At 40.5% G+C, this 27,320-nt stretch overlaps 1 protein-coding gene across 1 annotated transcript in view; it reads left to right on the plus strand.

The window, feature by feature from the left end:
* The first annotated feature begins 1,665 nt into the window (after positions 1-1,665).
* Positions 1,666-27,320, plus strand: part of ST6GALNAC3 (ST6 N-acetylgalactosaminide alpha-2,6-sialyltransferase 3) — a 213,031-nt gene continuing 187,376 nt past the window's right edge. Inside the window, exon 1 of the mRNA XM_041421850.1 lies at positions 1,666-1,863. Within this exon, the coding sequence (XP_041277784.1) occupies positions 1,846-1,863 (18 nt within the window). The 5' untranslated portion in view covers positions 1,666-1,845. The remainder of the gene's footprint in view (positions 1,864-27,320) is intronic.

The following is a 27,320-nucleotide window of genomic DNA, read 5'->3' on the forward strand; positions in this document are numbered from 1 at the left end:
AGAATAGTTTCACTCCAAGGGAAACAAGATTCTTGACTGCTGGAGAGAAAAATAGGCAGTTATTTTTTATTCAGGAAAGAATTAATTATTTGTTTATCTTATTCAGTAAGAAACAGAGCTTTGTTACAGAACTCCTTATGAAGAACAAGTACTTAAATACACATAAACTGCTATCCAGAATGATCTAACACTGGTTGGTGGTAGCCTCTAATAGAAAATGTTGTAAATCCCTTTTTTACCACGTTCTTCCACTGACTTGTCATTTTGATGTTTCCTCATGTTAGTTAATACAGATAGAAACTTCATTAAGTTATTTTTCATCAGTCTTCCCAGCAATACTACAGTTTTCAGCTCAAGAGCTTCAGCCTGTGTCTGTAACTGAACAAGGAAATGGATTTCCAGGGGTGAGAGGTGCTGAGGAGTTTGCAGGACCTGTGTAAGAGCACAGCACTTTGCAAAGGCCGAACACACACTGGCATTTTCTCTGGAAATGCACAGCAGCCAAGGAGTGTGAGCAGGAGAAATCCCCCCAGGCCCTTTCTGCTCCGCTCTCAGGGAGGATTTGCCCCTGCATACAAATGAGGACATCTAGATCCTTTAGTTTCAACCTCCTTACTTGAGGGATTGCACCTGGATAGGAGAGGCTTCCAGGCTGGGAACAGTGTTGGCTGTTAAATGTGCAGCCCAGCACCAAGCCCTTCTGGCTCCCAGCCATTGAGGTAAATGGCTCCTTTACATGAGCTGCAGGATACTGCCTGCATGGAAACAGGTACCTGAGCTGCTGCAGACCGGATAAAGACACCCACTACAAGGAATTTATTAAGGCAGCCAGAGAGCTTTTGGTACCAAAGCAGCAGGAGTGAAGCAATGTGGCACAAAAGGAATACAGGGAAGGTGCCAAGTACAGAAAATGCAAAGGGTTCCAAGATGAAGTAATGAGAAGTGCTGAGAAGGTGTCAAAAGGAGAGAAAGAGACTGCAGGAGAAGTGACAAATATCAAGTAAAGGCTTTATGATATACAGAGTATGTTATGTAAGAGAAGAATTTGAATTTGATGAGAATATTATGTAAAGTGAAAGATTTCTTCAACAGCTGAATTTATTCATCTGCACTTTACCCCACTGCCTTATCTTAAGAAAGTCCAAAGAAAGTTGCACAAGCAAAAACCCTCACAAATGAACCCAAGCTTTCATTCCCTGTGACGGATGCCAGCTCTTCACTAAAAAGCCGTGCACAGCACACCGCAAACACGTCTGGTGGGACATTTGGGCTGCTTGCTGGTAATGATTATTTCCCATAGGGCAGCAATCTAGACAAACGGAAGCCTGCTGTACAGTGAAAAGGGCTGAACATAACACAGCACCGCACTCTAACAAGCAGCATAAGGATTTTTACAGCCCCCAAACCAGAGGGAGTTTGGACCTCGGTGCCCGACTGTCAGCAGCCATCCCCTGAGCACACCGGCAGGGCTGCACAGGGATCAATTACGAACACGCAGCTCGGCTTGCGGGCATCGCAGAGCCCCCGCAAGCCACAGACTGCTGCTCGTACGTCCCGCAGCTCAGGAAAACACACTCTGGAGCCATGAATCAAACTCGGTCATGTGACGGAGGGGAGGTGCTGGGCTGGCTCCCAGCCAGTGGCAGGAGCTGATGGGTGGAACGAACGGGGCGTAAAAAGACTAATATGACTAACGGATCCTGGATGCGTGCTACCTTCGTTTGGATCTACAGGAATGTAGGCTCTAGCAGTTCTGCAGCTCTGCCAGCCTCTTGCCTGACACTGGAACTGCTGCTCACAAAGTAGAATCCTGCAGCTCTTTGGTAGGAAGGATAGAGAAAGAACATGGCCTGCATTTTGAAGGTAAATCTCTATCTGTTGCTTGAATGCATTGTTAGAGAGCCCCTCGCTGCTCAGAGGCGTGGATTTGGTGTAGTCCTAATGCATCTTCGTTGTCTTTTTGAGTCCTGGCTTTATTTGGCAAATGAATATGGAGAGATTCTGCAACGCACAGCTGTGCTCTGCTTCCCTCTGCCATTCTTTCTCTTTTCCCCTGCATTGTCAGAACTGTGAGCTAGCGGGAAGAGAAGTGCGTACCGAATAATGGGAGGGGGGAGAGGGGCTCTGGGTTGTCTCAGCTTTGTCTGCGCTGGATTCCTTCAGGAGCAATAGCATTTGGGCAACAGACTTCCAGCACAAAGGACAAAACGGGCAACTTATTTTCTTGTTCTAACCATACAGCATTTACTGCTCTTAAAGCAACGGCTGCAGATGTCCACAGCTGTCCCAGTTGCTCCTTAAGCACACACTCCCCTGCTCAATCTGCTCCAGATCCACACGCTCCACACAATTACACTTAGCGTTTAACCGCATTTTCTAATTAAGCAGCCTATTTCATAGCGGGTTTCCCCCCTCGTGCCAGCAAACAGAAGCATAAACTTACCGTGTGATCACATGCTTTCTCCAGCCTGCTTTCCTCACCGAGGTAAAAGTATTTGGAGCCCGCATGGCTTGGGGATGGAGGGAGCACCAGCAGCGCTGGGATTGAATGGGAGGGGAGGAGGCGGAAATGCGGTCAGCCGGGAACAAGCGGCGTTTGTTCCCTGTGCTGTCACTTGCGCGGAGTCCCCGTCCTGTGCCTGCCTTCCGAGGGCTCAGCTCCGTTTGTCACCTGGTCCCTTTCAGCTCCGTTTGTCACCTGGTCCGTTTTAGCTCCGTTTGTCACCTGGTCTGTTTTAGCTCTGTTTGTCACCTGGTCTGTTTCAGCTCCGTTTGTCACTTCCTTGCTGCTTTCTGTGCATACTTTGTGTATGTTTGCACTCCGTTTCTTTCAGCGAGTAAAACTGATCTGTGAGTTTTTTATTTGCAATCTGATCTTTACCATGGAGTTGGTTAACTCAAACTTTGGGATGGCCTGTCATAGCAGTTGCTTTCAGCGTATTAGCAAAGTGGATAAATTGCAAAACTTTGAAAAAGCTTTGGGAGAATGAACATTTAGGTGTCTCCAAGAATCTGAGCCTTAGCACTACTTTGGGGCATTCAACTTTGAAGAAAACTTGTTTGTTATTTTGCGACACTCTGTTCCCCATTAATTCATTCTCATCTAGTGGGTTTGTGGTACATGGATGTTTTTTGAGCTATCTGTCTTGTAGGCTATGGTAGCTTATGTTAATAAATATGGCCAAGTCTGCTGCAAGTGCAGAAACTTCCCTGAACTAGCAGGTTCTGCTTGGAGCTAGATGGTAACGTAGACGGCAGTAGTGCAGCTCAGGGTTGTGATTTGAGATGAGAAGATGTGAGCTCTGTGAATGGAGCCTGGTTTCACAAAGATAACCTTGTGCACTCCTGTTTAAACACTCCCTAAATGACTTTGGTTGGATCTGCCAGTGATCTGGAAAACAGAAATTCTTATTTTTTTTTAAATTCTGTGGCAAGATCACATGCAAAATCTTCCTTTTGGCCATAAGAGTTAAGTAAGAATCCTTTCACAAGAAAACTCCAGTGTCTCTTTTGCCCTCCTAATTGTTTCCTCTGCAGTCTGGTGACATAGCCTGCCACAAGCACAACTTGGATTTTGAATTATAATGCAATAAAAACCTTCTGTTTGCCTGGGCCAGGAACTCCATTTGGTTCTTATTCTGATGGTTAAATCAATAGATTAATTGTTATTCCTTGACAGACAGCGCTCTTCCAGCTTAAATCTTAATCTTGTTAATACAGGCAGGTGCAAGGATAAAAAGTGAAACAGATATGAGAAGATTAGCACTGCCATAAGGCAGGCTGGATTTTCTCTGACAAACATCCCACAGAAGTAATTTAAATGTCTAGCTCAAGATACTTACTTGTATATAAGTTTTTAATGTAATGTCTGAAGCTTTTTCCCTAACAAGGAAATTTAAAAAAAATATATATTTTGATATGACACTAGGCTCATTCCTTTCTGAAAATATAAACCTTTTAGCTACACCCTTCCCTTTCCTTTCCTTGGGGTTTGCCCTGAGCTTGTGTGGGAACAGGAAAAAGCCCCCAGAAATCTGTAGGTATAGATTTGAAATAAGTGGTTGCACAATGGATGGGAAGCCAGAAGAGCTGTGTGTCCTTTCCACTTCAGCCCTAAGTGTCTCTCTGACTCTGCCTTGTGGTGTGCCTTCCTCTCTTCCTAGATTTTTAACCCCCTGACGAAGATGTTGAGACTTGTTGAATGTTGGAGTTCCGTGTGAGTGAGAGTTTAATATAAATACGATTGGATAGAGGTGTCTGCCAAGTGCAAAGAGCAGGGGTGGTGGTTAATAATTAGCTGTAGTTACTTGGAGTGGGTATGAGTGTGTTAGAAGAGGTATATCACTTTTAGATATGAACATCTCCTTGTACTCTGACTGCTGCATGAAATAATCTGTGTGCAGCCTGTGCAAAAATGCCTTGAAGGGGATTCTCCCTAAGGGTGCCTGCTGTCTCTGCTGTTTGTTGTGCACTCTTCCTAGGTAAGAGTGATGGGGATGTTGCTGATGTTACGTGGGTCCAGATACTTTATCTTCTAGTGGGGCATTCTCAGTAAAACCAGTGAAATTATTATTTTGAGGCATTCTCTCCTCTGTTAAAGAAAAGCAGGGAAAGATGCAAGTTCTAAAGTGCATGATGTGTTTTTATTTTCTCTGTCATGGCTTTAAAAAACATGCCAAGTAGCTGAGTGAAGTGTAGGCACTTTTTTGGAAACAAACAGTTGATCTTATGCTGGTTACTATGGTAGCTACATGTCACCTTGACAGCTACTAGATTAGCAGTGATTACTAGTTATGTAGTCACTCTGGTCCCTAATGACATTGAAGTCCCTAAGTTCCACTGTATCTGCCAGTGACTCTTGAAGATAAGGACAGATTTCACACAATAAATTACTTCCTACTCCACTTCCTGCATAATTGAAAATTAATACTTCAAAGTATGTGCCATTTTATGATAAACACAACATGAATTATACCACTCTGTAAAACCATGCCATCCTGCAGTGAAGACTGGACCGTAATATTTTAAAGCAAATAAGCCTGGTAACTTAGTTTGCACATGCTGCAGTTTGCAGGACATTGTCTGACCCTGTTCCCAAACTCTTCTTTTTGAATGGAAGTTTTGAAGAAGATGATGGAGATGGATTATGTTGCCATCTGAGTACAATTTTCGCTGTGTAGACTTCATGTGGTAGAGCTTAAACAAAATCCATCTGTGATGGGTCTGTACAGTGAGGACTAAGCATGAAATCCAGGAAGACACTTCCTTCTGGTTTGTGTGCTGTGTACTTGCTGAGCAGTGAACAACAGAGGTTTCATGTGCCTGGGGGCTGGATGTGACCTTCCATCGACAGGGATCACAAACCTTCAGCAGAACTCTGTGGTCTAAATATTATTTGCATAATGTGAGGCGATGTTCTTATTACCACAGCTGATTGAGAGTCCTTTCAAAGTAAGCGGGTGGCCAACTAAAATTTATAGACTCTGATATTTTTAAAATCTAATTTAAAGATTGAAAGAATGGTTTTGCAAAGCACAGGCTTGTGGCTCTTCTGCATGATGTTGTCAAAGTTGACAGTAGCTGTGTGTTCATCTACAATTCTTTTACATGCTTCCTCTCCATGGTTATCTCTACTGGTTTAATTAAATTCCAGGTTGCATTTTCCCCTTAGTGCACATAGTGAACCTTTTTTGGCAGGAATTTTCTTTGAGAGTTTTTTTCTGAGTGTTCAATGGCCTATGTCTGATTGGGGTCTTCAGACACTGCAGTAATACAGATATTATTACTATCTACAGGCATATGCTCCATCTGCACTTTTGAGACTAAAATAGCAAAGCTGATCTCATTACATTGAATTTTTCACCCTGGCAAGTAGCTGTTCAGAGGGGAGAAGCAGAAGGTCTGAAAGGCTCTGATCCCAGTGTTTGGATACTTGTAATAATGGATATTTAGTTATTAATTTGATTTTTTTTTTACCTCTGTGTACATGAAAATGACTGTAGATATTTCCTCCCAAGTTTCTATATCATCAAAAGTGTGTTCTCTGTTTCAGTCTGTTCTGTTGTGCAGGGTAGGCTGTGAGTCTCACCATAATTCCATTCTCTACTAGAGATTTGCAGGATGCAAACATTTCCATAGATTTGACCTCTATATCGTGCTTGAATCAGGTCCAAAATAATTCACATTCTGCCTTGTCTATTAAATTGACTGCAGCAATGTTTATGCTTGGTATCCATCCATTCTCCTGTGCTGAGAGTTGTACTTGGATCCTCTTGGATTCTCATGCTGTGCTCTTCCTTCTGCCCTGACAAGAGACGCAGAGATCCTTGGAAAAGGAGCAAAGGTGACCTCCCCTCCACATGGAAGGACGCTGCATGGATGGGCCAATTCCCAGCTTTGCTGCAGGTTTGCTGTAATGGGAGCTCTCTCCTCAGCCTGCCTTAACCTGATCACCATTCTGTGGGCTCCAGCACTTCTCTCATAACCAGAATCATTCCTAGGATGGTATGGCTCTATCTCCAGGGAGGGAAGGTGTAAATATGCAAAGGTGGCCCTTACGAGGTGTGCATAAATGAGCTGGAATGTAGTAGGTGGATGCAACAAGGGGTTACAGAGAAGAATCTGGATTTCTGAGGTAATAACTAGTTCTCTTGTGGATCACTCCGTCCTTATTTGTTATGGGTTAATGTTCCCATCCTTTTTCACCCTGCCTGATAAAACTGGCAAAACTTCATTTTAATTCATTCTAATGCTCCTTCTTCGTTGGATATTTCTATCTTAAATAAATTTCTTACAGTTGCTCTGTTTCTAGATAAAATGATTTTTTTTTTGTGGTTCTACATTGTTTACCTCTAAATTGCTCCAAAGTAAATGAAGCTGCATTAATGAATGCCAGTGTGCAGGGCTAGGATTTGCTGCATCATGGTCCAGTGGTGCTTAATTACCATGTGAGATTTTATGGAGTGCAGTATATGGAATTTTGTAATGTGCTTTTTGTTATGTTCACTTCTTGGAAATTTAAGGAAAATTAAATTCTGACAAGTATAAAACCACTTTTCACTCTCGCTTGCAATGACCTTAAACTAATCATAGTTTAAGGACAACATATTATCCCCCTCCCAGAAAGAGACAGCATCTAGTCAGTCTAGTCATCCAGGAGGACTTGTGTTGGTTGAATGAATTTGATTTTGATGCCCATGTAGCTGAACCAAGAAAACCTCCAGTTTTCAGCACACTTCATTTGGTTTAAAACTGGAGATTTGTGTCTGGCTTGAAGGTGTGAAAAGTAAAACCACAAAACATAGAATGAAGTTATGATGTGTCTTATACATTCAAGTAGTTATTTGATAAAGCAATAATGGGGAAAGGTTTTTGTCTTGCAGTTCATCTTCAGACAATGAAGCTTGTGTCACCCAGGTGTTTTAGGCTTCCCCCCTAAGCAGGGGCACACTGTCTTTGCATGCTGTTTGAGCAGCCTGGTTTAAGGAAAGGTGTCCCTGGCCAAATTGATTTGGCCAAACTGCCCAGTCGATCTGTGATTATCAGGGGTATGGGATCACATATTAAAGGGAATTGTCTCAAAATTCAGCCATTTGTAAACTTGTGAGCTTTGGTGGTTTATATCTTGTTCATTTTTTTTTTCAATTTCCATTTTTAAGTCCTGAATGCCAGATAACTTGGCAAGCCAGAGTATGGCATAAACCATCATAGAAAGCAGCAAATTGCTATACTTTGACATAATATATTGAAATTCCTTGAGATATAAGACAGATGTACTATTGCCTATTTCTAGTGACACGGCACCCAGAAGAAAAGGCATCTTGTTTTCTTGCCAAACATTCATGATTAATTTAAGGGAGTGTGAAATGCAGCTAAAAGACCCCATATTTTAGGTTTTAATCACAAGTATCACAACATCTGTCTGGTTAATTTAAAAAGGCAGAGCTTTTAGCATTTTGTCTGTTCCTTTGCCATGTTTCATTCCAGCAGTATCTTATGTGCCTTCCAGAAGTGTAATACTGGACATGGTGATCTTTCCAGGATTTGTTGCCTCATCTTTTCCCAGGAAAGCAGTATCTACACAGCAGATTGACTTTTTGTTAAGAGGATTTTTTTCTGTGTCTATGGCTTAAAGAGGAAAAAAGTTTACTGTGTGTTTTCAAGGAAAGGTAAAATGCTTACACATAAAATGGAAAGTGAATTTCTTTATCTTCCTGGTGGCTACTGGATAAATATAATTTTTGGACCAATCTGCTCCCCAGATCAGCTTTTACCATAATATAAAGAGCTGTTTTGTGCAAGAAAAATTAGTGATTCTAAATTTATTTTGAATTTTAATTTTTACTTTCAGCTAATAAACAGATAATTTATTTAGTGGTTGTCATTAATGACAATTTCCCAGTACTTTCTTCTGCCTGTCAGCTGCTCTCCATCCATATCTGGATTCATAGCACAGAGGGTTGGAACTGTGCACATACATAACAATGAGAGGTGGAGGTGTGTTTTATCTTGCTAGTGATTGAGACATCTCTGAGACCTCTGACCAGGAACTAGAGAAACTGATCTTTTGTGGAAATCTGTAAACAAGGCAGGGAAAGCCGGCTCCATTTATTGGATATATTCTCAATAAAAAAGGCAAAACTCTGCCTTGGGCCTGTTATCTCTAGAAGCTGAGGGAGCACTTGCTATGCTGTTGTCAGCATCAAATACTCAGATGGAATGAATTTGCTGTTGCTTTGGAGGAAAAGCTGCATCTGCTGCATTTTTTTGTGGTGGTTTGTGTAAATAACCTGTGGACTACTGAGAAAGAATGGCCTCTGCTTTGCCAGTAGCTTCATTGGAGGGACAGTGTGTGACTGTAATGTGTGTTGTGTCCTTCAGTCAGTGGGCTGAATAAATTCTGGCTGGATGAGGTGAGAATTGCTTTGAGTGATCTCAGGATTAAATATTGAGCTGACTGTTCTCTGTACTCCCCCCTGCCCCTTCAGGAACATCCTGTGTTTATGGAAATATTTCCTTGACACGGTTACATACCTGCTTTTGATAGCAGTGTCCCAAGTTACACCGAGTGATGAGATGTCCTTATGCTGGTGTATTCATACGCTTTCTGGGGGCTGTACAGGTGTACTAGTTTTTTTTCCTGAGTCAGTCAACTAGCTAAAGTTATATTATGAGAACAAAATTTGTATAAATGGGATTTGTATTTAAAATAATGACAGTTATTTTGGTTCTGATTATTTTAGAAGAAGCATCTGAAAAAACATGACAATTTTTGGTTTATATATTTGGAAGTGGGAAAAATACTGTTCTGGATATTCTTTTTCATATTTACTATTGAGAAGAGCAAAGGTGAGGCAGGAACTGAGCTGGAAGGGTTTAGGAGATGAGATCCTGTAAGTGATGTTGTTCAGGAGCAATGGTTCATGTCATGTCAAGGCAGTCCTGTTATGCAGTTCTTGTTTGCCTGCATACCATGTGTGACATTTAAAATTAACATGGGAGCACTACACTTGCTACTAATTAAATGAAGCAGTAACTTCTTACCAAAGATATGTTTTCAGCAATTTGCATTAACCATAGGCAGAGGAATGCTGGGCTAGGCAGGTAGGATGGCAGGTGTGGAGTGGTTGGAAGTAATCAGAAAAAACATGTTTATTTCATGGGAACAGCAATTTGTACAGAAGATACGTAAATGAATTATTTATAGTTCCTGTCTCTTCTAATGATGTGTTCTTTGCAGTGTTTGTTTGGTGGAGGATTGGATAGCTTAATGTCTCTCTTAAATTCTTTTCCTTAAAATGATATATAATCTCAATACTAGGAGAAGTTTGGTAAGGCTTTGGCAAAGACAGTGTCCCCCTGAGCATGTAACAACATGAGACTTTGTTCTGTGAGGTTTGGTGATTTAATTCTAAATAGGAAAAGCCAGAAGCCAAATACCAATTATTTTTTTTCTTTTAAGTTTTGCAACCTTTTGTTAGCCATCAACTTTTAGTTTCCTCCAACTTTATTGTTTAGCCAGATTTGAACATAATTATTTTCTTGGACTGATGGGCTGCCATTACATTGAAGAAATAACAGTGTGTATCTATTCTGTTGAGGTCGTTAGAGTGCTTCTTGGTGAACTTTCAGTAATTATCAGTACATTATTTTACATTAGATTATAAAACTATCTGCATGTGGTTTGTGTATGTACTCAAAGTTACTATGATCTGGCCCTTCTACCTATGTGGAAATCACTTTATCTTTTAGATTAATTCAAAAAGATTGGAAAGCTTTTGTGTTTTGATGTGTTGTGTTCTGCTGTGGGGTGCAGTTACACCAGAATAAAATTCCTATAAAATTCTGTTTAGTTTGATTTGTCAGGGGACTAAATATTTCAGTTCCAGGTTATGTGTGTCCACAATGGGGCTTATGTGATTATTTAAATTCCTTATAGTTTTACTAAACTTTTACACCTCAGTCTCCTGAGCCATGTGGATAAGTTATTTACAAGTTACTTCATGTCAGCTGATCTGTTGTAGTTTTCCTGTGTTTGCATTCAGCTCTGACAAGCTAGTCAGGTTAAAATCAGCTATTAACAGAAGAGAGCTTTCTGTTACTGCTTCTTATGTGGAAACAAAAAAACCCAACATTTAAAAAATGGAATGGAGAATGAGGCTGACTCATTCTGTGGGATCCTTGGGAGTGTGGAATGTGTAACGTGGGGAAAAAACTAGTGGAAGACACATCTTTAGTAACTGGGGAATGGAAGTTTTGCCAAAAGAAAAGCTTTGTAACTTTTTTTCCATATGATTACAAAGAGAATTTCAGACAGCTGTCTCTGTGTGTGTCTCTTCCTTTTCTGTCTTTTTTTTTTTCTCATTTTTTCCATGGGATATAAAAATAGTTTTACAGAAAAATTAGTTTTACCTTACTAAATGTTTTTCTTGAGAGCAGCAGTTGGAAGAGAAAAGAATACTCCAAACCAGAGAGAAGAAATGGCACCTTTTGGGGACACTTCTTGAACAGCATCCTTGCTTTATTGTGCATGTTCTCTCAGCCAGTGTTAAGTTCTCCGTACTTGTTACAGGGTCCTGGAAGTCTGTCTCTGCAGTTCCCAACTCTTACTATGAAATGGAGTTTATACTGTGTTTTTACTGTGTGTTTGCTGCCATTTGCCCACTCATATTTCATTAAACAAATTAAAGTATCTTAGTGGTTTTACCAGGTCACTCAAGGTGAAAACAGAGAACTGAGGACCTGGAAATGCCATCGAAGCTCCCCCACTCTAACCATGCTTCCTCTTGGCAGCCCTCAATGTGGAGGCTCAGTGGCCTTGTCCGTGACTGCCTCAACCACAGGACAGGCTGGGGTGGCAGAGCCGAGCGCGCAGCCCAGGGCCGGGCAGCAGCGTGTGGCCGTGTCCCAGGGAGAGGCGCATCCCAGCACGGCTCTGCTCCCAAAGCCACCTGCAGCTGCTCGCCTCCCCTCTGCGCCGCCGCACAGCTGCTGCGTCAACCAAAGATGCAGCCGGGTTACGAGGACTCCTTTTGCTTTCTTGAGTGTTATTTTTAAGATGAATTAGTTTCCTGAGTATTGCAGGGTTGCATTTGGCCCAGCTGAGAAGGTGGTGCAAGTATGAGACAGCGGCCTAGAAAGGGTCAGGAAAACTTTATGAGGTTCCTACTGCCAAAATACTCCTGTAAGAGTAGGAGCTCATACTGTTAGTAGAGATTGCTTGCCCCAATGTATAGTAAATAAGCCCAGACTGGATCTAGTCACTCTTTAAATGGGAAGTTCTGTAGCAGAAATTCAGCTTTATTCTGTGGAGGCCCTGCTGCCCTGAGTTACGCAGGAGGCAAGGCACATTTTGATAAATTGGTGCCTGCTGAGTGCTGAAATATGGTTTTAGTGTGCCTAGAATGGAAAAAGGAAAAAGGGGGGAGTGTTTCCTCTTTCATGTGATCCTGATGGAGGTCATTGTTTGTCCTGGGCTTATAGCCTGTAGTACCTTTCCCAGGTGAGCTGGTTCCACGCTGTCCAGCTTTGCTACCTTTGGACAGTGCCCCTGGGCCATCTCCCATGTCCACAGGTGCCACCACCTCCTCGCCTGCAGCCCTGCACAAACTGCACGTACCACAAAATATTTGCATTCTTAACTTCCACACTTGATTGAATGTTAAGCCTGATTTATTTAGGAAGCTGTAGTGTGTTCTGATAGCGCTGATGCTGCAGTTTTAGACAGTAATTATACTCAAGCAGCTTTATAGACAGTTTGTGACTGTGTCTGTTGAATCTATGCTTTTAGGCCCTTTATTTCTTCAGATATGGTCTCTTACTCAGCAAATGAGTGTATATATATATATATGTATATGTATTCTTAAAATGTTTGGTGTTCTTATATGCTTCCTATTTCTGCAGATCATAGGTGTTATTTCTATCACTGTGTCCCCCAGCCAAATTTTTTTAATTAAGAGAATGATTACCCATTATTGTGTCAGTCAGAGAGCTTGGAGGAGCTGTTCAAAGTCCACTCTACTTCACTATGCTTTGTGTTGTGGCCAAACAAGACTAGACAAAATTTTTCCTTGTTGGATGCTACAAGAGCAAGAGACAGCAGTGACTGCACTGTAGGTGGTCTTTATTGACAGAGTGATGCTTGTCTGACAAATAAAAAATACCAGAATTTCTTGTGATCTCATATTGTGCTGGATTCTGAAGACATTTTGTTTCCCTTGTTGTTTTACTAAATGCCATCAATATTCCAAGTTTGACCACTCATTGGAAAGGCCTTGTGTTAGTTCCTCTGCTGTCTCCCAGGGGTGCTTGTGCTTATGAGATACATGAGATGAAGCTCAGCTGGCATTTTGTTAAAGCTTTACTTGTATAGTATCCTTTGTCTCTTGGTGAGGCTTGTAAAATGAGTGTCTCTGAAAATTCAGCTTTCGGTATTAGCTACAACTAACGTTCCACTTGGTGGCACTTACGAATTAACAAGAAGATTGACTGTGCTTTTTTCCCCACTGAAATCTTGCATGAGACCTTATTATCACTCCCCATTCATTGATTCCAGGGGGAGAAGCTGACTTTGGTGTACTTGTTCTGAATGCAAACTGTGAGAGCTGTTAGAACTCCTCTCTTTTGCCTTTTACTTCAGATCCTCAGTTTCAAATCTGCCTGAGGCCATTGCAGTGAGGAACAATTGTGCAGTGAAAAGCACATCTCCCAATGGGCAGATATCATTCAGGTCACAGATACTGTGGAAATGGATGATAACTTGTTTTTACCTTTAAAATCTGCAGGAAAACATTATCAGTGACGCTGAAAAGAAAATGGGATTTGACAGTGTTGCTTCTTTTAATTTTTTTTCTTTCTGCCCCATCTTTCTCTCAACAGGAAGTCCTAAGTCCCTCATGAATAAGGCCAGAGAATTGAGTTTCCTTCTGGGCTTCAAGGCAAGGTACCAGGGCTTGTCAGGATTTTGCTCATGGCGCCATTAAGCATCCCCTGTGTTTGCAGAGTGTCTTGTGAAGCATTGCATCAAAGTGCTCTAAAGCAAGCTATGGAAAATGTCATCCATTTATGGAAATAAACATTCTTGAAAGAGGGAAAATGGAAAACTCATCAGTATGTTAGATAAAATTGTGGGAAGTCTACTTGAGGGGTGTCTATGTGGAACTAAAATAAAACAAAAACCTGAACGTTCAGTTGATTGAAAAAATATTTACTTGGAGGGAACATTTATTTTCTTGTGCTAAATGAAAATGAGCTTTGAAATTGTTCAGTCTCCAATGTCTGTGACTCCAGCAGCCTGAGATGTGTGATTACTAGTCATATATTTCTTCAATCAATAAAGTGTTCTGTAAACAACTGTGCAGTTTATTAATTGTTAGTTTTATTATTTATCAGTATTTTATTACTAATTACAAAAGCAATTTGCTATTTTCATAGGCTCATAGAACGGTTTGGGTTGGAAGGGGCCTTTAAAGGTTATCTCATTGCTTGGACCAGAAATGTTATGGTAACATTGATCTAATGTTTCCGTTTAGTTGACGTAGGATGCTTTTGGTTCAAAATAGTGATTAATAATTTTATGTAAAGGAGTTATGCTTTGTTTTTCCAGTCAACACTTGTAGTCTTTCATCCAAACAAAGTTGGAAAAATTGCTTTACTTCATGTTCCCTACCATCTGTAGTTGGGAAAAAAGTGAGATTATGGGATTCGTGTTGAATCATGGGTGTGGTATTCCAGGCAACTGGAAAGACTAAAGCTGTTTTGCATACTAGACAGGCAGAATACAGAGGAATGTAATTGGTAACCAACTCACTGTCTAGATGATGTTCTTTAATATGCCCTGGAGTAAAAAACATAAATTATTTTTGTGCTTTAATAGGCATGTTTCCTTTCAGGAATTTAAAACTACTTATAAATTCAGTAAGAAAGGCATTAAAAACTTCAGAGAATGAATCAGGTTTTGCTGATCTTCTGTGAAAAGTTCCTTCCTAATATTCCATTTATATGATTGCAGACTATGCTAATAACTTAATTAGTGAGATGCATGTACAATATTGTTATGTATATGTAATATACTTGCTTAATAAATTTGTTGGTTTTGTACTTCTATTAGGCATCTATTTTCCATGCAGTCCATGAGGAAAGGTAATGAAATGTAATAAGGGCTGTATCCAAAGAAGTGGAAGGAAGTAATTAAACCTAATTGAAGACATTTCTTTGAACTATAATAGAAGATGCAAAGGATTAATTCAAAGCAGATTAAGGCCAGTGCATGCTTTGAATTGCCAGCCTGCAAATAGATAAGTATTACTGTTATTTAAATGAAGTTGTATAAAAGTATCTTCTGAAAACTGAGTCTGGGAATCAGGTCTAAAAATAGACAGTTGGGTTAGGTTTTGATAAGGAATGTCACTTCTGTTTCCTAATTTATTACAGTCTGCCAGTCAGAAATGAAATCTTAGAAATGCTGTGTGCATCTTATCAAACAACTGCAATAGAACTGGGAATTAGCCTGGGCTATCCCTGAAGGTATTCTCTGAATGGCAACTTAATTATCAGCTGTGACAAGCCCTTGCTTGGAAATTACAGGAAAAACTACTTTAATGATTTGGAAGTAAAATTATGTTGTATTTAGAAATGTTACCTGAGAAGTTATAAATTTTCTTCTATCTTTGTACTGTAATTTTCTAATGGATTTCGCGATCGGTTGTACATTAGAAGCTTAAATTAGGCTTATTTGTACGATAAACAGGAAAATGTATGGGCTAATACTGCTTAGGGAACTGACTATTAAAATTTATATCAAAAAGATTTAAGATAAAGTAAATTTTTACTTTGTCTTTTATAGTAAATTTTTACTTTACTTTATCTTTAAGCGAACCTTAAACATAAAACTGAAGTATTGGTTTCTTACTCTTTGAAGCTTTAGAACTGGTAATTTCTTTTCTGCACAGTGATTCTAAATAAAATAGGATGTCAGATATCTCAGCTGACTAACTGATCTGTTAAACTCTTCAGTAGCTAGGTGTGGGTAGATCCTTTTCTCCCCAGACCCACAATGTGGGAAAAATAGAGGAGTGAGGAGTTGTGAAAGACAATCATCCTTCTCTGAATTTGGCTGATGGGCTGAGTGTGGTTGTTGGAATTGAGGCAAAAGCAGGGACAGTCCCTGGCTGCATATGGATAGGGTTTTCCAGCACTGAAGTGGGAAAATGAGATAAACCATAGACAGAGGAAGAAAGAACAGAATTGTAGTCTGGGCTTTTTTTTTTATTTTTTTTTTTTTTTTTTTTTTTGCCATAGGCAGACTGGACAATGTCAACTATTAGGAAGAAAGAACAGAATTGTAGTCTGGGCTTTTTTTTTTTTTTTTTTCTTTCGCTGTTTTAATGTTATTGTTGCTATTGAGGCACTAAACAAGTGTAGGCAACTGCAGTAAGATTTACTGTAGAACTGTGAGAGGGACTGCCCTTTGAATGTTTTCTTGGTGTTAATTTGTAGCTTAGACTGTTGGTAAATCGTGACACAGGTGGGATTGCATGAGACTGTATGCATAATGCCAGAGACAGCATCACCAGGGTTCCAGAACTCTTTTTGTTGTGAGAGGAAAGAAAAGTTGGCTTCTCCTTTCTGTGTTACAACACTGTTTGTTTTATGTGTGTTGGTTGACAAAATGCAGATCGAAATGTTTTGTTTTGCCTCTTGCTCTGCGGAGACAAGCCGTGTTCGGTGAGCGCCAGGCGCTGTGCGTGCCCCAGGCTGTGCCTGTGCCAGCGTGGTGGGGCTCTCCAAAGCCAGCAGTGGGTGGCACCCGGGAAGGCTCAATAAATGAGGTTGCCCGAAGGCATTTCTTGTAATGACAGCCTGTCATCTGGCTTAATTAAGGCCTCTCTTCAAAAGAGAGGCCTTTAACTATGGATCAGCAGAGCTTGCCTCTTCCCTGGTAAGTGTAGGCACCCGGTGGAGATCAGGGCTTACCCTGTTCTTTTCCTACCATAGGCCAAGAGTAATTCTGGAGTGTGGCAAAACAAATGCAGCAGTTGTTGGATCCAGTTTGTGTCCAGTTCTGGGCCCCTCAGTTTAGCAAGGATGTTGAGATGCTGGAGCGCGTCCAGAGCAGGGCAGCACAGCTGGTGAGGGGCTTGGAACACGAGCCTTGTGAGGAACAGCTGAGGGAGCTGGGGATGTTTAGCCTGGAGAAAGAGATGCTCAGGGGAGACCTTGTCACTCTCTACAGGCACCTGAAAGGTGGGTGTAATCAGGGGGGGTTTGGTCTCTTTTCCCAGGCAACCACGGACAGAACAAGAGGACGCAGTCTTAAATTGCGCCAGGGGAAGTTTAGGTTGGATGTCAGGAAAAAATTGTTCACTCAAAGAGTGATTGGGCACTGGAATCATCTGCCCAGGGAGGTGGTGGAGTCACTGTCCCTGGACGTGTTTAAAAAAAGACTGGATGTGGCACTCAGTGCCATGGTTTAGTTGATGAGGTGTCAGGTCATAGGTTGGACTGGATGCTCTCAAAGGTCTTTTCCAACCTAGTTCATTCTGTGATTGTGTGATCAGCTGCTATGGAAGTCTGTCTGCTGCCCCCATTCCCTAGAACAATTAGCAGCATGTCTGTGTGTTTGGGAAGTTGGGATGTGTGTGTGCTCTCTTTTAATAGGAACAAAAATTAAAAGTGAAAAATCCCTGAAGTCTGAGATTTGTGCTTTGCAAAGGATGGTGGGAGGCAAATAACCACCCACTAATGTCCTAGTTGTTAGAAAAGAAAAATCCTGTGAGTCTGAGACAACTGGGTTTGCCTAGCCTGGAAAAGCAAAGACCTGGGCAGTAGCTTTTGGCAGAGTGGAAGAGATGGAAGCAATTTTTTCTCATAGGAGCATAGTGGGAAGCGTCATGAGCTGCAACAAGGAAAATTCCAACTGAATATAAGGAGAATAAGACTGGAATGTTACTGACACAGGGACCTAGCAAAAACAGCCTTAGAAATACTCTAAACTCAACATGACAAGGTCCTGAGCAATCTGATATGACTTTGAAATTAGGCCTGCTTTAGGCAGGAGGTTTGGCAAGATGATCTCCAGAGGTCTCCCAGTCTTAATTATTCCTCAATTTTATGATTTCTTCAATGCTGCTGCTGCCATTCATAACGTTAATTGTAGTGTACCATATGTGGTGGGTTTATTGAAGCATGTCTAATAGCTGTGTTAACAGAATCACCCTCACCTGTGGGCAGGCCAAGACTTTTTGGTTCTTTCATTAATCTTGCTGAGATCCAGAAGGTAAAAACACTGGAAGTTTAATTTACATGTAGAGGGGCAGATAGAAGAAATGGAAGCAGTGGCCCCTCAATCATTAGTAGAGAAACCATTTACCAATGGCTTAGAACACTAATAAATTGCTCTCTGGCTATCATGAGTGTGGCATCCTTCATCTTTTTTCAAGGTCTCTACAATTAAGTGCAAGTTTCTCCTGAAAGGAATTACAATTTGCATTACTCTTGAGAATGCTTGAAGGGTTGTATTTGGCAGAAAATTTTAATGTGACAGGGTTTTTTGTCCTAGAGCCTAAATTTAATTTGTTCATGCATAATGCACTCAGTTGAGAATTTTCTGAAGTGGTGGAGTATAACTCTTCTTTTTCTGCCTATATTCAACGAGACAGGAAAATCTAGCTAAATTGATGAGCCTCTAGTAATTTGATGGTTTGTGAAAGAGTGAGTGCAAACTCAGTCCTTTTCAGCTTTTCTTTCTGCAGTTCACTGTCTCCTGCTCCATTTTTCCCAAAGGACCCTATTTAAAACCTATAGTTGGGGTTATGAACTTTTTCACCAAGAAGGTTAGGCTTGATGTAATACAGGAGAGGTTACCTGCAGTGAGGTTTATAGCTTATTACTGGTATGGAAACTCCGTAGAGGTTTTTTAATATTAGGGATAAGTGAGGGAATCCGAGATACATATGCCTTTAATAGATATGAGTATGATAAACAGGAGTGATTTATTCCAGCTGTCTGTTTCTGCTGAAATCCACGCCTTTCCTTGTTCCTCAAGGGTTGTAGTGCAGACACAGGAAACTTTGAGTTCTGCTTAAGCCGAGCTGTGTATGACAGGACTGTTATTTGAATTTCACAATTATATTTACTGGAATGGTAGAATGTACAATGTTGTTCATGGATTATGATTGCCCAAAGAAAGTCTGGTGGGTTTCAGAGGAGTTAGAGAAATGCTTTGCTTTGTTCTCATCTTACGTTTTTCTTGAGGATTATGATGCAAATATATTGTCAACAATTCTTTTTTTTTTCAATTTTTTTTTTTATTTGCCATTTGTTCACCATAGCTTAAAATCTACTGTCTGCTAAAGTGCTTACTGATAAAGTTGTAGCATGTTTGTTGGAATGAAAGGTCAATTGCCTGGTGTCTGAGAAGTTAATTCATTCTAACATGATGGTCACAATTCTTTGCCTCAGTGCGGTTTTGGCTCTCCTGTAAGCAGCTCTCATTTGTCATCTGGAAAAGTTCAAATGACCATCCTCTGGCTAATATGCTGCCATGTCTCATCTTTTTGGATTGAAAACTAAACTTAGTCCAGGTTCTCAGACAAACTGTGTAAATTGTGGGTGTCGTATGCTTTGCATCCTCTGATTCTGGAAGTAAATGGTTTATTTTTGCTTTGGCACAAAGACAGAAACCAAACACAGAAGTTCTAGAATTCAAGAATCCCACAGTCACAGAATCAGTTTTATTACAGACTCACTATCAGTGGCAGATATGCACAATTTGAAATAGATTTGTTTGCAAGACTGGCCTGTAATGTGTGTTTGCATGCATGTCCACGTTCTAGTGGACAGATAAGAAGGGCCAATATCACAGTAGACTCTGTCTCTCATATCCTCTTTCTGGATGTAGTTTCTGGCTTCTCAATGCTTTTTTCGTTTCTTAATCTTTTTTTTCTCAGAGATTCTCTAATACAGATGCACTATTCTTAATATTTTCTCAATTAGACTGAGGGCAATAAGTGGATTACTACACTTGACTAGAAAAAATTTTCATTTTTAGCAGTTCAGGCCTTCATATTCAAGAGCAACAAAATACTCCGGATTTTTCAACTGAAAGGCTGGTGTTCCACCTTAGAGAAGCTGTAAATAACACTACTTTCTGTGTGTTTGTTGGTTTAGTTGCTATTTTGTGCTTAATGGATCAGAATTTTTTTCTTCTGTGACTTAAGACAAAACTCCCTGTTAGGTTTGCTCCTCTGGAGCAATAATCAGATTTTTCTAATATTTTTCCTCACTCCAAAATCTTTCAAATTCTTCTTTCGATAAAGGATGTAAACTAAAGGACAAGTGAAACTGTTGGCTTTACCAACACCTAGATTGAACAGTACTGTTGTCTCATGCAGCTCTCTCTAGTATTTTAAGGAATACTTAGTAAAAAAAATCTGACAAAATAATAAACAGAGACTTATAAGTCAGAATAATTTTCTGTCTTAAATCCAGTTTATTGTCTCTAGTTTGATTTTCATCTAAGCAAACAAGGGTTTGATTCAATTTGCCAAGTGGTTGTATTATGTGCAAGTCTAACTTGGCAGTCGAGGACAGTATCTCAAAAGGGTCTTTTAAAATAATCTGCTCTTTTCTGAGCCATCTATTTAAATTTAGGCTCTAGGAAAATAGGAGACTGCAGATACTTTATTTCCATTTTTAGTTTCTAATGTGGTGAGGTATTTTTTCACTGCAAATGGTTTAACATCAACAGAAATTTCTGATCAGCTACAAGAATTTGAAGTATTAATCTCTTAGTTTGAATTCTTCTTGTCTAGGCTTTTGCATATTTCTAGGAAACTTGTGCAAGGTCAGCTCTGACTGTACTCAGATGGGATTAATTAGCCTGCTTTCTGTGAGGCTTGACCTGTAGGCTTGACTGCCCAGAAGAAAGGATCTCACTTCTTTCTTAAGCTCTGCTTTTTAAAGCTGTATCATAACAGAGCAGTATAGTAAGTTTAAAAAAAAAAAAATGTGCTCTGATGATTTGTTCACAATTCTTGCTTCATTGGGATTGTCTTTCCAGGGCAGATACATGCAGAATTCTTCAGTTTCATTCATGAGACTACTGGTTGTCCTGATGGAGGGAATTGGGTTTGCCTTAAGTGTTTAAGCATTTTTTAGCCATTTAAGAATTTGAAGGCATTTTATGTTGTTTTGTTGCTTTTGAAGCAAACTGTGTTCTCCAGAAGACAGGCTGGAAAAATTTTTCAAATGAGAAAAGCATAGGGAGGGAATAGTGTTGGGACAGAGAAATAAATACAGCAAGTATTTTGAGTAGTACTGAGTCACTCTACAGAGGTGTTAACAACAGGGTTGCATGCTTCTCTAAGTCAGAACAGATTTCCATGGTGTAAAAGATGGAGCACAGAGCTCCTTAAAAATGAATATTATTGTTTTGCATATTTTATTTGCGACCAACAACCAGATTTCTGGATAAATAGGCACATCTTCATTAACAACAGCAAGGGTTCGCTGCTGCTAAGGGAATAAGAATGAACAGAATTGAATTCTGCAGAGCTTCTGCTCTTATTGAAGCTTCAAGGTAACAGCTAATGCTCTGCACAGCATTTGCAAGAGAAAAAACACAGCTTAATTGAAATCAGATGCAGTGAAAAAGCTGTGTCCCAAGGTCAAGGTGGGTGGTGGTCGATTGCCAGGAAATGTAGCAGTGATTGCACCTGCATCTTTTGTTTGGGGGCATGACTGATGTTTGAATAATGAAGAATCAAATTATTACATGCAAATCATAATTTAACAAATAAAAAAAGAAGGTGTTCAATACCACCTTACTTGATGGAGAATTTTCTTTTCCTGGTTAACTTTTTAAGCTGTTTGAAAGTACTGGGATCTTGACCCTTTAACTGTGTTGTATCAAAGGTACTGCACCAGCTTGCTTCCTCAAACTGAGTCCAAAGCACTGCCCACTTCTAAAGCATAAATAACAGTGTAGAAACAGAAGGTAAGCTTTGAAAATCTGCAAGTGAAACTAGCAAGTCTTAAGATAGTTGCAGGAGTTCAAAGACAAATAAGAACCAGCCCCCTGTTTTCAAGGATCCTTCCAGGACCAGAGAAAGCAGGGATTTTGCTCTGAAAGGGCATGGTGCTCATGTGGTGTTTCTCTACCCTGCTGTTCAGTTCTGCTGGGTACCCAGAGGAATGTCTTCTCTGCTGTCTTCTGTCTGAAGTCAGGATAGCCTATAAATTGTTAATACATTCATCATGAGCTGTGAAGTAGTTACTGCAGAGAAGACTGGTGCTATTTCAACTGCTGTGAGAATGTGTTTGTTTTGAGGGCTGCATAACTTGGAATAAATGTTTCATTAAATGTGTTATGAATGATGTATTTAACAACTAGAGCAGGTCAATAATATTCAGAATTAAATTTAGTGAGTTTTTATTAAAGGTTGCCTGTTTCAGTGGTGAATAGTTTAGTAAGTGTGTGATGCTATAAGCAAATGTTTCATATGCTCTGTTATGAGTGCTTTATTAAATACTTAGTCAATAGCTGCATTTACCAAATGAACCTAATTTATTGTATTTATTTTTTCCTAAGGGTTTCACACTTCATTATAAATGATTTATTGAACATACGTAAAGCAGTTTAGTAAGCTATGTTCTGCCTCTTGAATGCATTGCTGGTAGGGCTTGGTGTTGCTAACACTTTGTAATTGTTTGAAGAGTGTTTGTAAGTTACTCAAACACCATCAAAAAACACAGGTTTCTTTGTGTTTTTTTTTTCTTTTTCTTTTTTTTTCCCCCCCCAGTTCTTAGAAGTCATTGTAGATGATGTTCAAGACATTTAGTCAGTCCATAGTGTGGTGCTTTCTGCAGTTCACACTTAGTGGTAAAAGCAGTTGTGGGGGCTCACCTGTATACATTAGTACTGTTTTCTTAGGCAGCAGCAACGAATTCAACACTGTATGTGGAAAAGATGACACTGAAACCTACTTCATAGGAACCATCATCTAGGAAAACAATGCATGTGGCACTGACATTTTGAAAGTTATCCTGCCTTATATTCCAGGCAAAGATGGGTGCTTGATATATTTGAAGACTGATATTTGGAGATGAATTTGTACCTTTCCTTTTTATTTTTATTTATTTTTTTTTTTGTAATAGCATACCTGTCAGCAATGAAAACAGTTCTTCTGCTGTAGAGGCCAGAGCAGTTTTCAGTTAGAGAAAGAATAAATAGGGCATATTCTCATAGTCAAGCTGATCTTCATGGTTGTGGCTAATGTTACTGCTAGCTGGGCTGTGAATATCCAGAAGAGCTGGTTTGTCTGGCAGAGTAAGGTTGGTGAAGGAAACAAGAACCTGGAGCAGAAACACGGTCAGAAACCCAAGGACAAGGTGGGGCTGGGAGCTGCACGGTCTCTGCTTTGGGGCAAGGTCTTCATCCCATTCTAGCAGTCATGTCTTTTTGGTTCTTTTGCCAGCAGTGCCATGAATTAACAGGTTTAATTATTACATTTCTTGGCTGACCCTCAAACTATTTTGAGCCTCAGCCAGTTGGTCTCATCCCCCTGCCAGTGTGCCCTTGTGGAAGCTAAAGGAGTCTGATTAGAGATCTATGAATGGGATTTGTATGTGAGGGTGGCATCTGGGACAGCTTTTAAGTATACTGTGGGTGCAAAAAGTATTTTTCTTGACATCATAAAACCCACTAAAGGCCTTGTCTGAGGCAAGAATATGGGACTACAGAGCTAAGTATGGATATTTATAAGCAGCCTACAAAGTAGAAAAAACCTCATGCTTCATTTTGATTGCTGTTCTGTGAAATGGTGTATATCACACATGAATAATTCATATTGTAAAAACTTAGCTGAAAGTACCTTCAGATTGTGCAGCTGCGTGTAGATTATGGCCCTGGTTGTTTTTTGGGTTTTTTTTTTTTTTTTTTGGTGGGGGGGGTTTTTGTTGTTTGGGTTTTTTTTAGCAATATATGATGAAAATTAATTTGGAGTTGTAGTTTGAAAGCAGAAACAAATGTCAAAATATTTTTTCAAGGACTGTATCTGCAGAAAGCATACAAAATTGTGAATGTAATACCACATGCATGACAGAAGAAATTAGAGTAAACATGAAAAATACTTTCTCTATAACTATGCCCTGGAAGCAGAGGCAGCAGATCGTGAGAGTGTTGGAAGCATAAGGTAGTGCACTGTTACCATTACTGAGAAAGAAAATGGAAATGCAGGCAGTTGTTCACTCCTTGAGATAAAAATGAAGATGTCTTTTAAAAACGAAGATGTATTGGCAGGATATGTTCGAATGCAAATCATAGGTGAGCAGAATTATTTCCATTTCTGTACACCATTCCATGTTAAAAAAGTGGTCTACAGCCCATGCTTGATGAGGTATTAGAGGTTTTTGACTCTCTCTTGTGGTTTCTTAAGAAGGTCAAAAACCAACCAAACAACTGTGTATTTGTAGAACATCTTTCTGTAGCTTTTCTTTTCCTTCAGTTTTCCTTCATTTTTGCATTTCTCACAGGTAGTTGCTATTCAGTGTTGCTCGTACAAATTTTCTGCACTTAATGTGTTGTCCTGAAATCTACCTATTAAAAAATGCTTTAAGTAAAGGAACATTGTAAAAGACTGGATTCCTTTCAGTTAATGAGTTCACAGAATGACAGCATAAACTGAGTTGGAAGAGTCCCACAATGATCATTGACTCCTGGCCCTGCACAGGACCATCCCCCAAATTCACACCATGTGCCCGAGAGCATTGTCCAAACGCTTCTTGATCTCTGTCCGGTTGGTGCTGTGACCACTGCCCTGGGGAGCCTGTTCCAGGGTCCAGCCACCATTTGGGTGAAGAACCTTTTTCTAATATCTGACCTAAACCTCCCCTAGCACAACTCAGGCCATTCCCTTGGCTGGTCTCACTGGCCACCACAGAGAAAAGATCAGGTAGCTCAAACATGGAGGAGAAATACTCTTTCCTGTTAAGAGCTTTGAATTCTAGTTTGACTGTACTGGGATGTTATCTTATGGGCATTGTGAGCACACAGGAAATTATTGGACATGTTGTCATTTGTATTGGTCATAATTTGAATTAATCCAGGACGTTGTGTTGAGTTCTTTGTACACCAAAACAAAATGTCCGGCCTGACAGTTTGGTACTGGGTCTGGTTGTACATGTGCAAGTCTGGCTTGTTCTGTTCTGACTCCCTTCCCCCTTCCCCTCCTGTTGGAATGGGAAGGCTGTTCAGGTGATTTCGGGGAATTCAGTCTTTAGGACTCCTTATTATATTTTAGTGTGTCAATTACTGACTGAATAGCTCAGTAATTTGGCTTTTTAAGATCCAGAATTAATTTTGTCTCCTCTCCTCTCCTCCCAGCTATTTTCTACTGCTGTTAGCAAAATTGCTTTTCTGATTCAGCAAATGGATATGCAAAAGCCTGAAATAATTTTCTCTTTGGATGGTGACAAGACAAATGCTGCACAACATGTGTTGGCCGTGACACGTAAGCCCAGAGCTCATAAAAGTCAATGGAAAGAAGCTCATTGACGAGATTGTACCTTAATCCTCTTGCTAGCAGAAAAGGAAGCTCAGTGGGATAAGAAGTCTTGCATGTCTGATTGCATGAGAAAATATTTGTGCCTGATACTTTAGGAGATCTGTCATCTTCTCAGCAGTGTCAACACAACTGTGTGCAGTTCTCCTCAAGACACTGACATTATTTGGTTTAGATTTCACCTTGTGCCTTTTATTCATTTCTTCTATGAATATTCTATTAACCCATCTCAGAAGCCTCGGATCCTTGTTTTATGCTCCTGCCTTGCTTTCTCCCCTTTTTAAGATGGTGTGGTACTGACAGATGTTACAATGAGAAGACTCTTATTTGCTGCAGATTTATCTGTCTGGCAGCTGTTCTCACTCTATTTGATTTTTCATCCACCCTGCTCTTTTCCTTGAATCTGGATTGTCTATTGCTCTCCATGTGTCTACCACAAAGAGAATCCTGCTTTTATGCAATATGGGAAGTAAGGTGATGAAGTGAGGAAAAGGCTCTTTGGTTCCTGATGGCAAAGACCACACAGAAGGGTGGTGATATGTGTGAGAAGTGCACACAGCACAGTGGTAAAATCTGTGTTGTCCCGGTCCCTCCAGTCTCTGGTAGATGTGTGCCTGTGCCACAGGAGCTTCCCATCTGCCACAGAATGTCCCAGAAGGATGGCTGGGTGTGGTGTCAATAGTTTTGTATTATGTAGGACATATTTCATAGTAGCTGCAGTCTCTGGGTTTTGTTGTTGGCTTTTTTTCCTCTCCAAGTAATCTGTTGGGCATTTTTGTCAGTCTTGGTGCCAGATTGTGGATGGAAGGAGTTGTGGAGAGAGCAGTGGGGAGCAGGTTTGGGGTTGTTTTTCCTTCTTTGTGGACCTCCTTCTGCCAGTCGTACATCTACTGCTGTTAGAAGAACTGAAATCCAGGTCCTGAATCTTAGAAATTGGGAATATTAACTGAAAATACTAATCAGTTTCAGAGACTGCTGCATGAATTTGTGGGATTTTTTGTGGTTTGTTACTGTCCTTCCCCAGGGAGCCTGGTGAGAGGTGTAAGGAGGTGGCAGAGATAGTGGGTATCCAAGCCCAGTGTGCACTGTGAATCAGGCAGCTGAAGAGCAGCCACATTCAGACTGCTGCCAGATGTTTTTCTCTGCACAGATTTTCAGCTGTGAAGCGAGGGCCCTGCCAGGACTGATAAGGCTAGGCATAGACTATGGAAGATGGGATCATGTTGGTCCAAAGGGTAACAATACAAAAGCCTATCACGCTTGGGGTTTAAAAAAAATTTGCAGAATTGCTGGGGCTCAGTCTCATTTTTGAAAAGCAGTTTAAGTATTTAGGCAGATAATAAGAAATATCCTTGGTGCCTGATTTCTATTTCTCTGATATCAGTGAGAATTTAAGATCATAGGAGCCTATGTGTTATTTTTAAGGCTCCCAAGGCCTCCGAGTTGCTTTTCAAGCATCTTACCTGAAGTGGTGTTTATTTTTGAAGGAGATGGTTTAAACAGGTACTTGTAGCTATGACTGAGCTTTTTAGTGCTGTTTTGAGGGGTGCTCTGAGCAGCAAGATGTGGAGATCTGAGCTGCCCTGTTCCCATTTCTGTGCAGGTGCTTTAGGGCTACCAGCAAGGCATCAATGCCTTTCATCTCATAAGTAGCTCTAGCCCTGTGCTTATGGAATTTGATGCTCCAATCATCCTGAGGGCTTCAGAATATCATTGTAATAATAATGAGGGAGATTACACTAATGCACATATAAGCCTGGCTGTGAAAGGCGAGACCAAAAGCCTACTTGGCAGAAATAAAAGACCAAAGCAAGCATCAGACACTTTTTTCCCCTGCTTGCTCCCAGCTCTCAGGAATCCTGGAGGGCAGACCTCCTGAGTCTGCAGTAGTTTCTGTTTATTCCATAACCCTTAAGGAACTTTGTGAATTTGCACAGTCTGCTCATGAGCCCGTGGAGTTTTATTGTGTCCTGTGCCAAGGACTGCCACATGCACAGGAAACACCTCTAAATTCACTTGGTGCATCCTCTTTATGTTCTTGAGATGGACACTGAAAAACTCTCCCTCCATAAGCCTCTTGATACCACTGCAAATACTTTTTCCCCAGCTACTTGGGGAGGGAAGGTGCTCAGCATAGAGTCTCTGTGCAGTCCAGGGAAGTCTACCATTACCTGAAGAGAAGCTTCTCTTTCAGTAAAACACAGTTGTTTGCAAACTTTGAGTGTGGAAAATAGTACTGTAGCATTCCATGTGATTAAA

The sequence above is a fragment of the Onychostruthus taczanowskii genome, unplaced genomic scaffold (assembly GCF_017590055.1).
Source record: "Onychostruthus taczanowskii isolate IOZ18803 unplaced genomic scaffold, ASM1759005v1 scaffold7, whole genome shotgun sequence".
Classification (NCBI taxonomy): Eukaryota; Metazoa; Chordata; class Aves; order Passeriformes; family Passeridae; genus Onychostruthus; species Onychostruthus taczanowskii.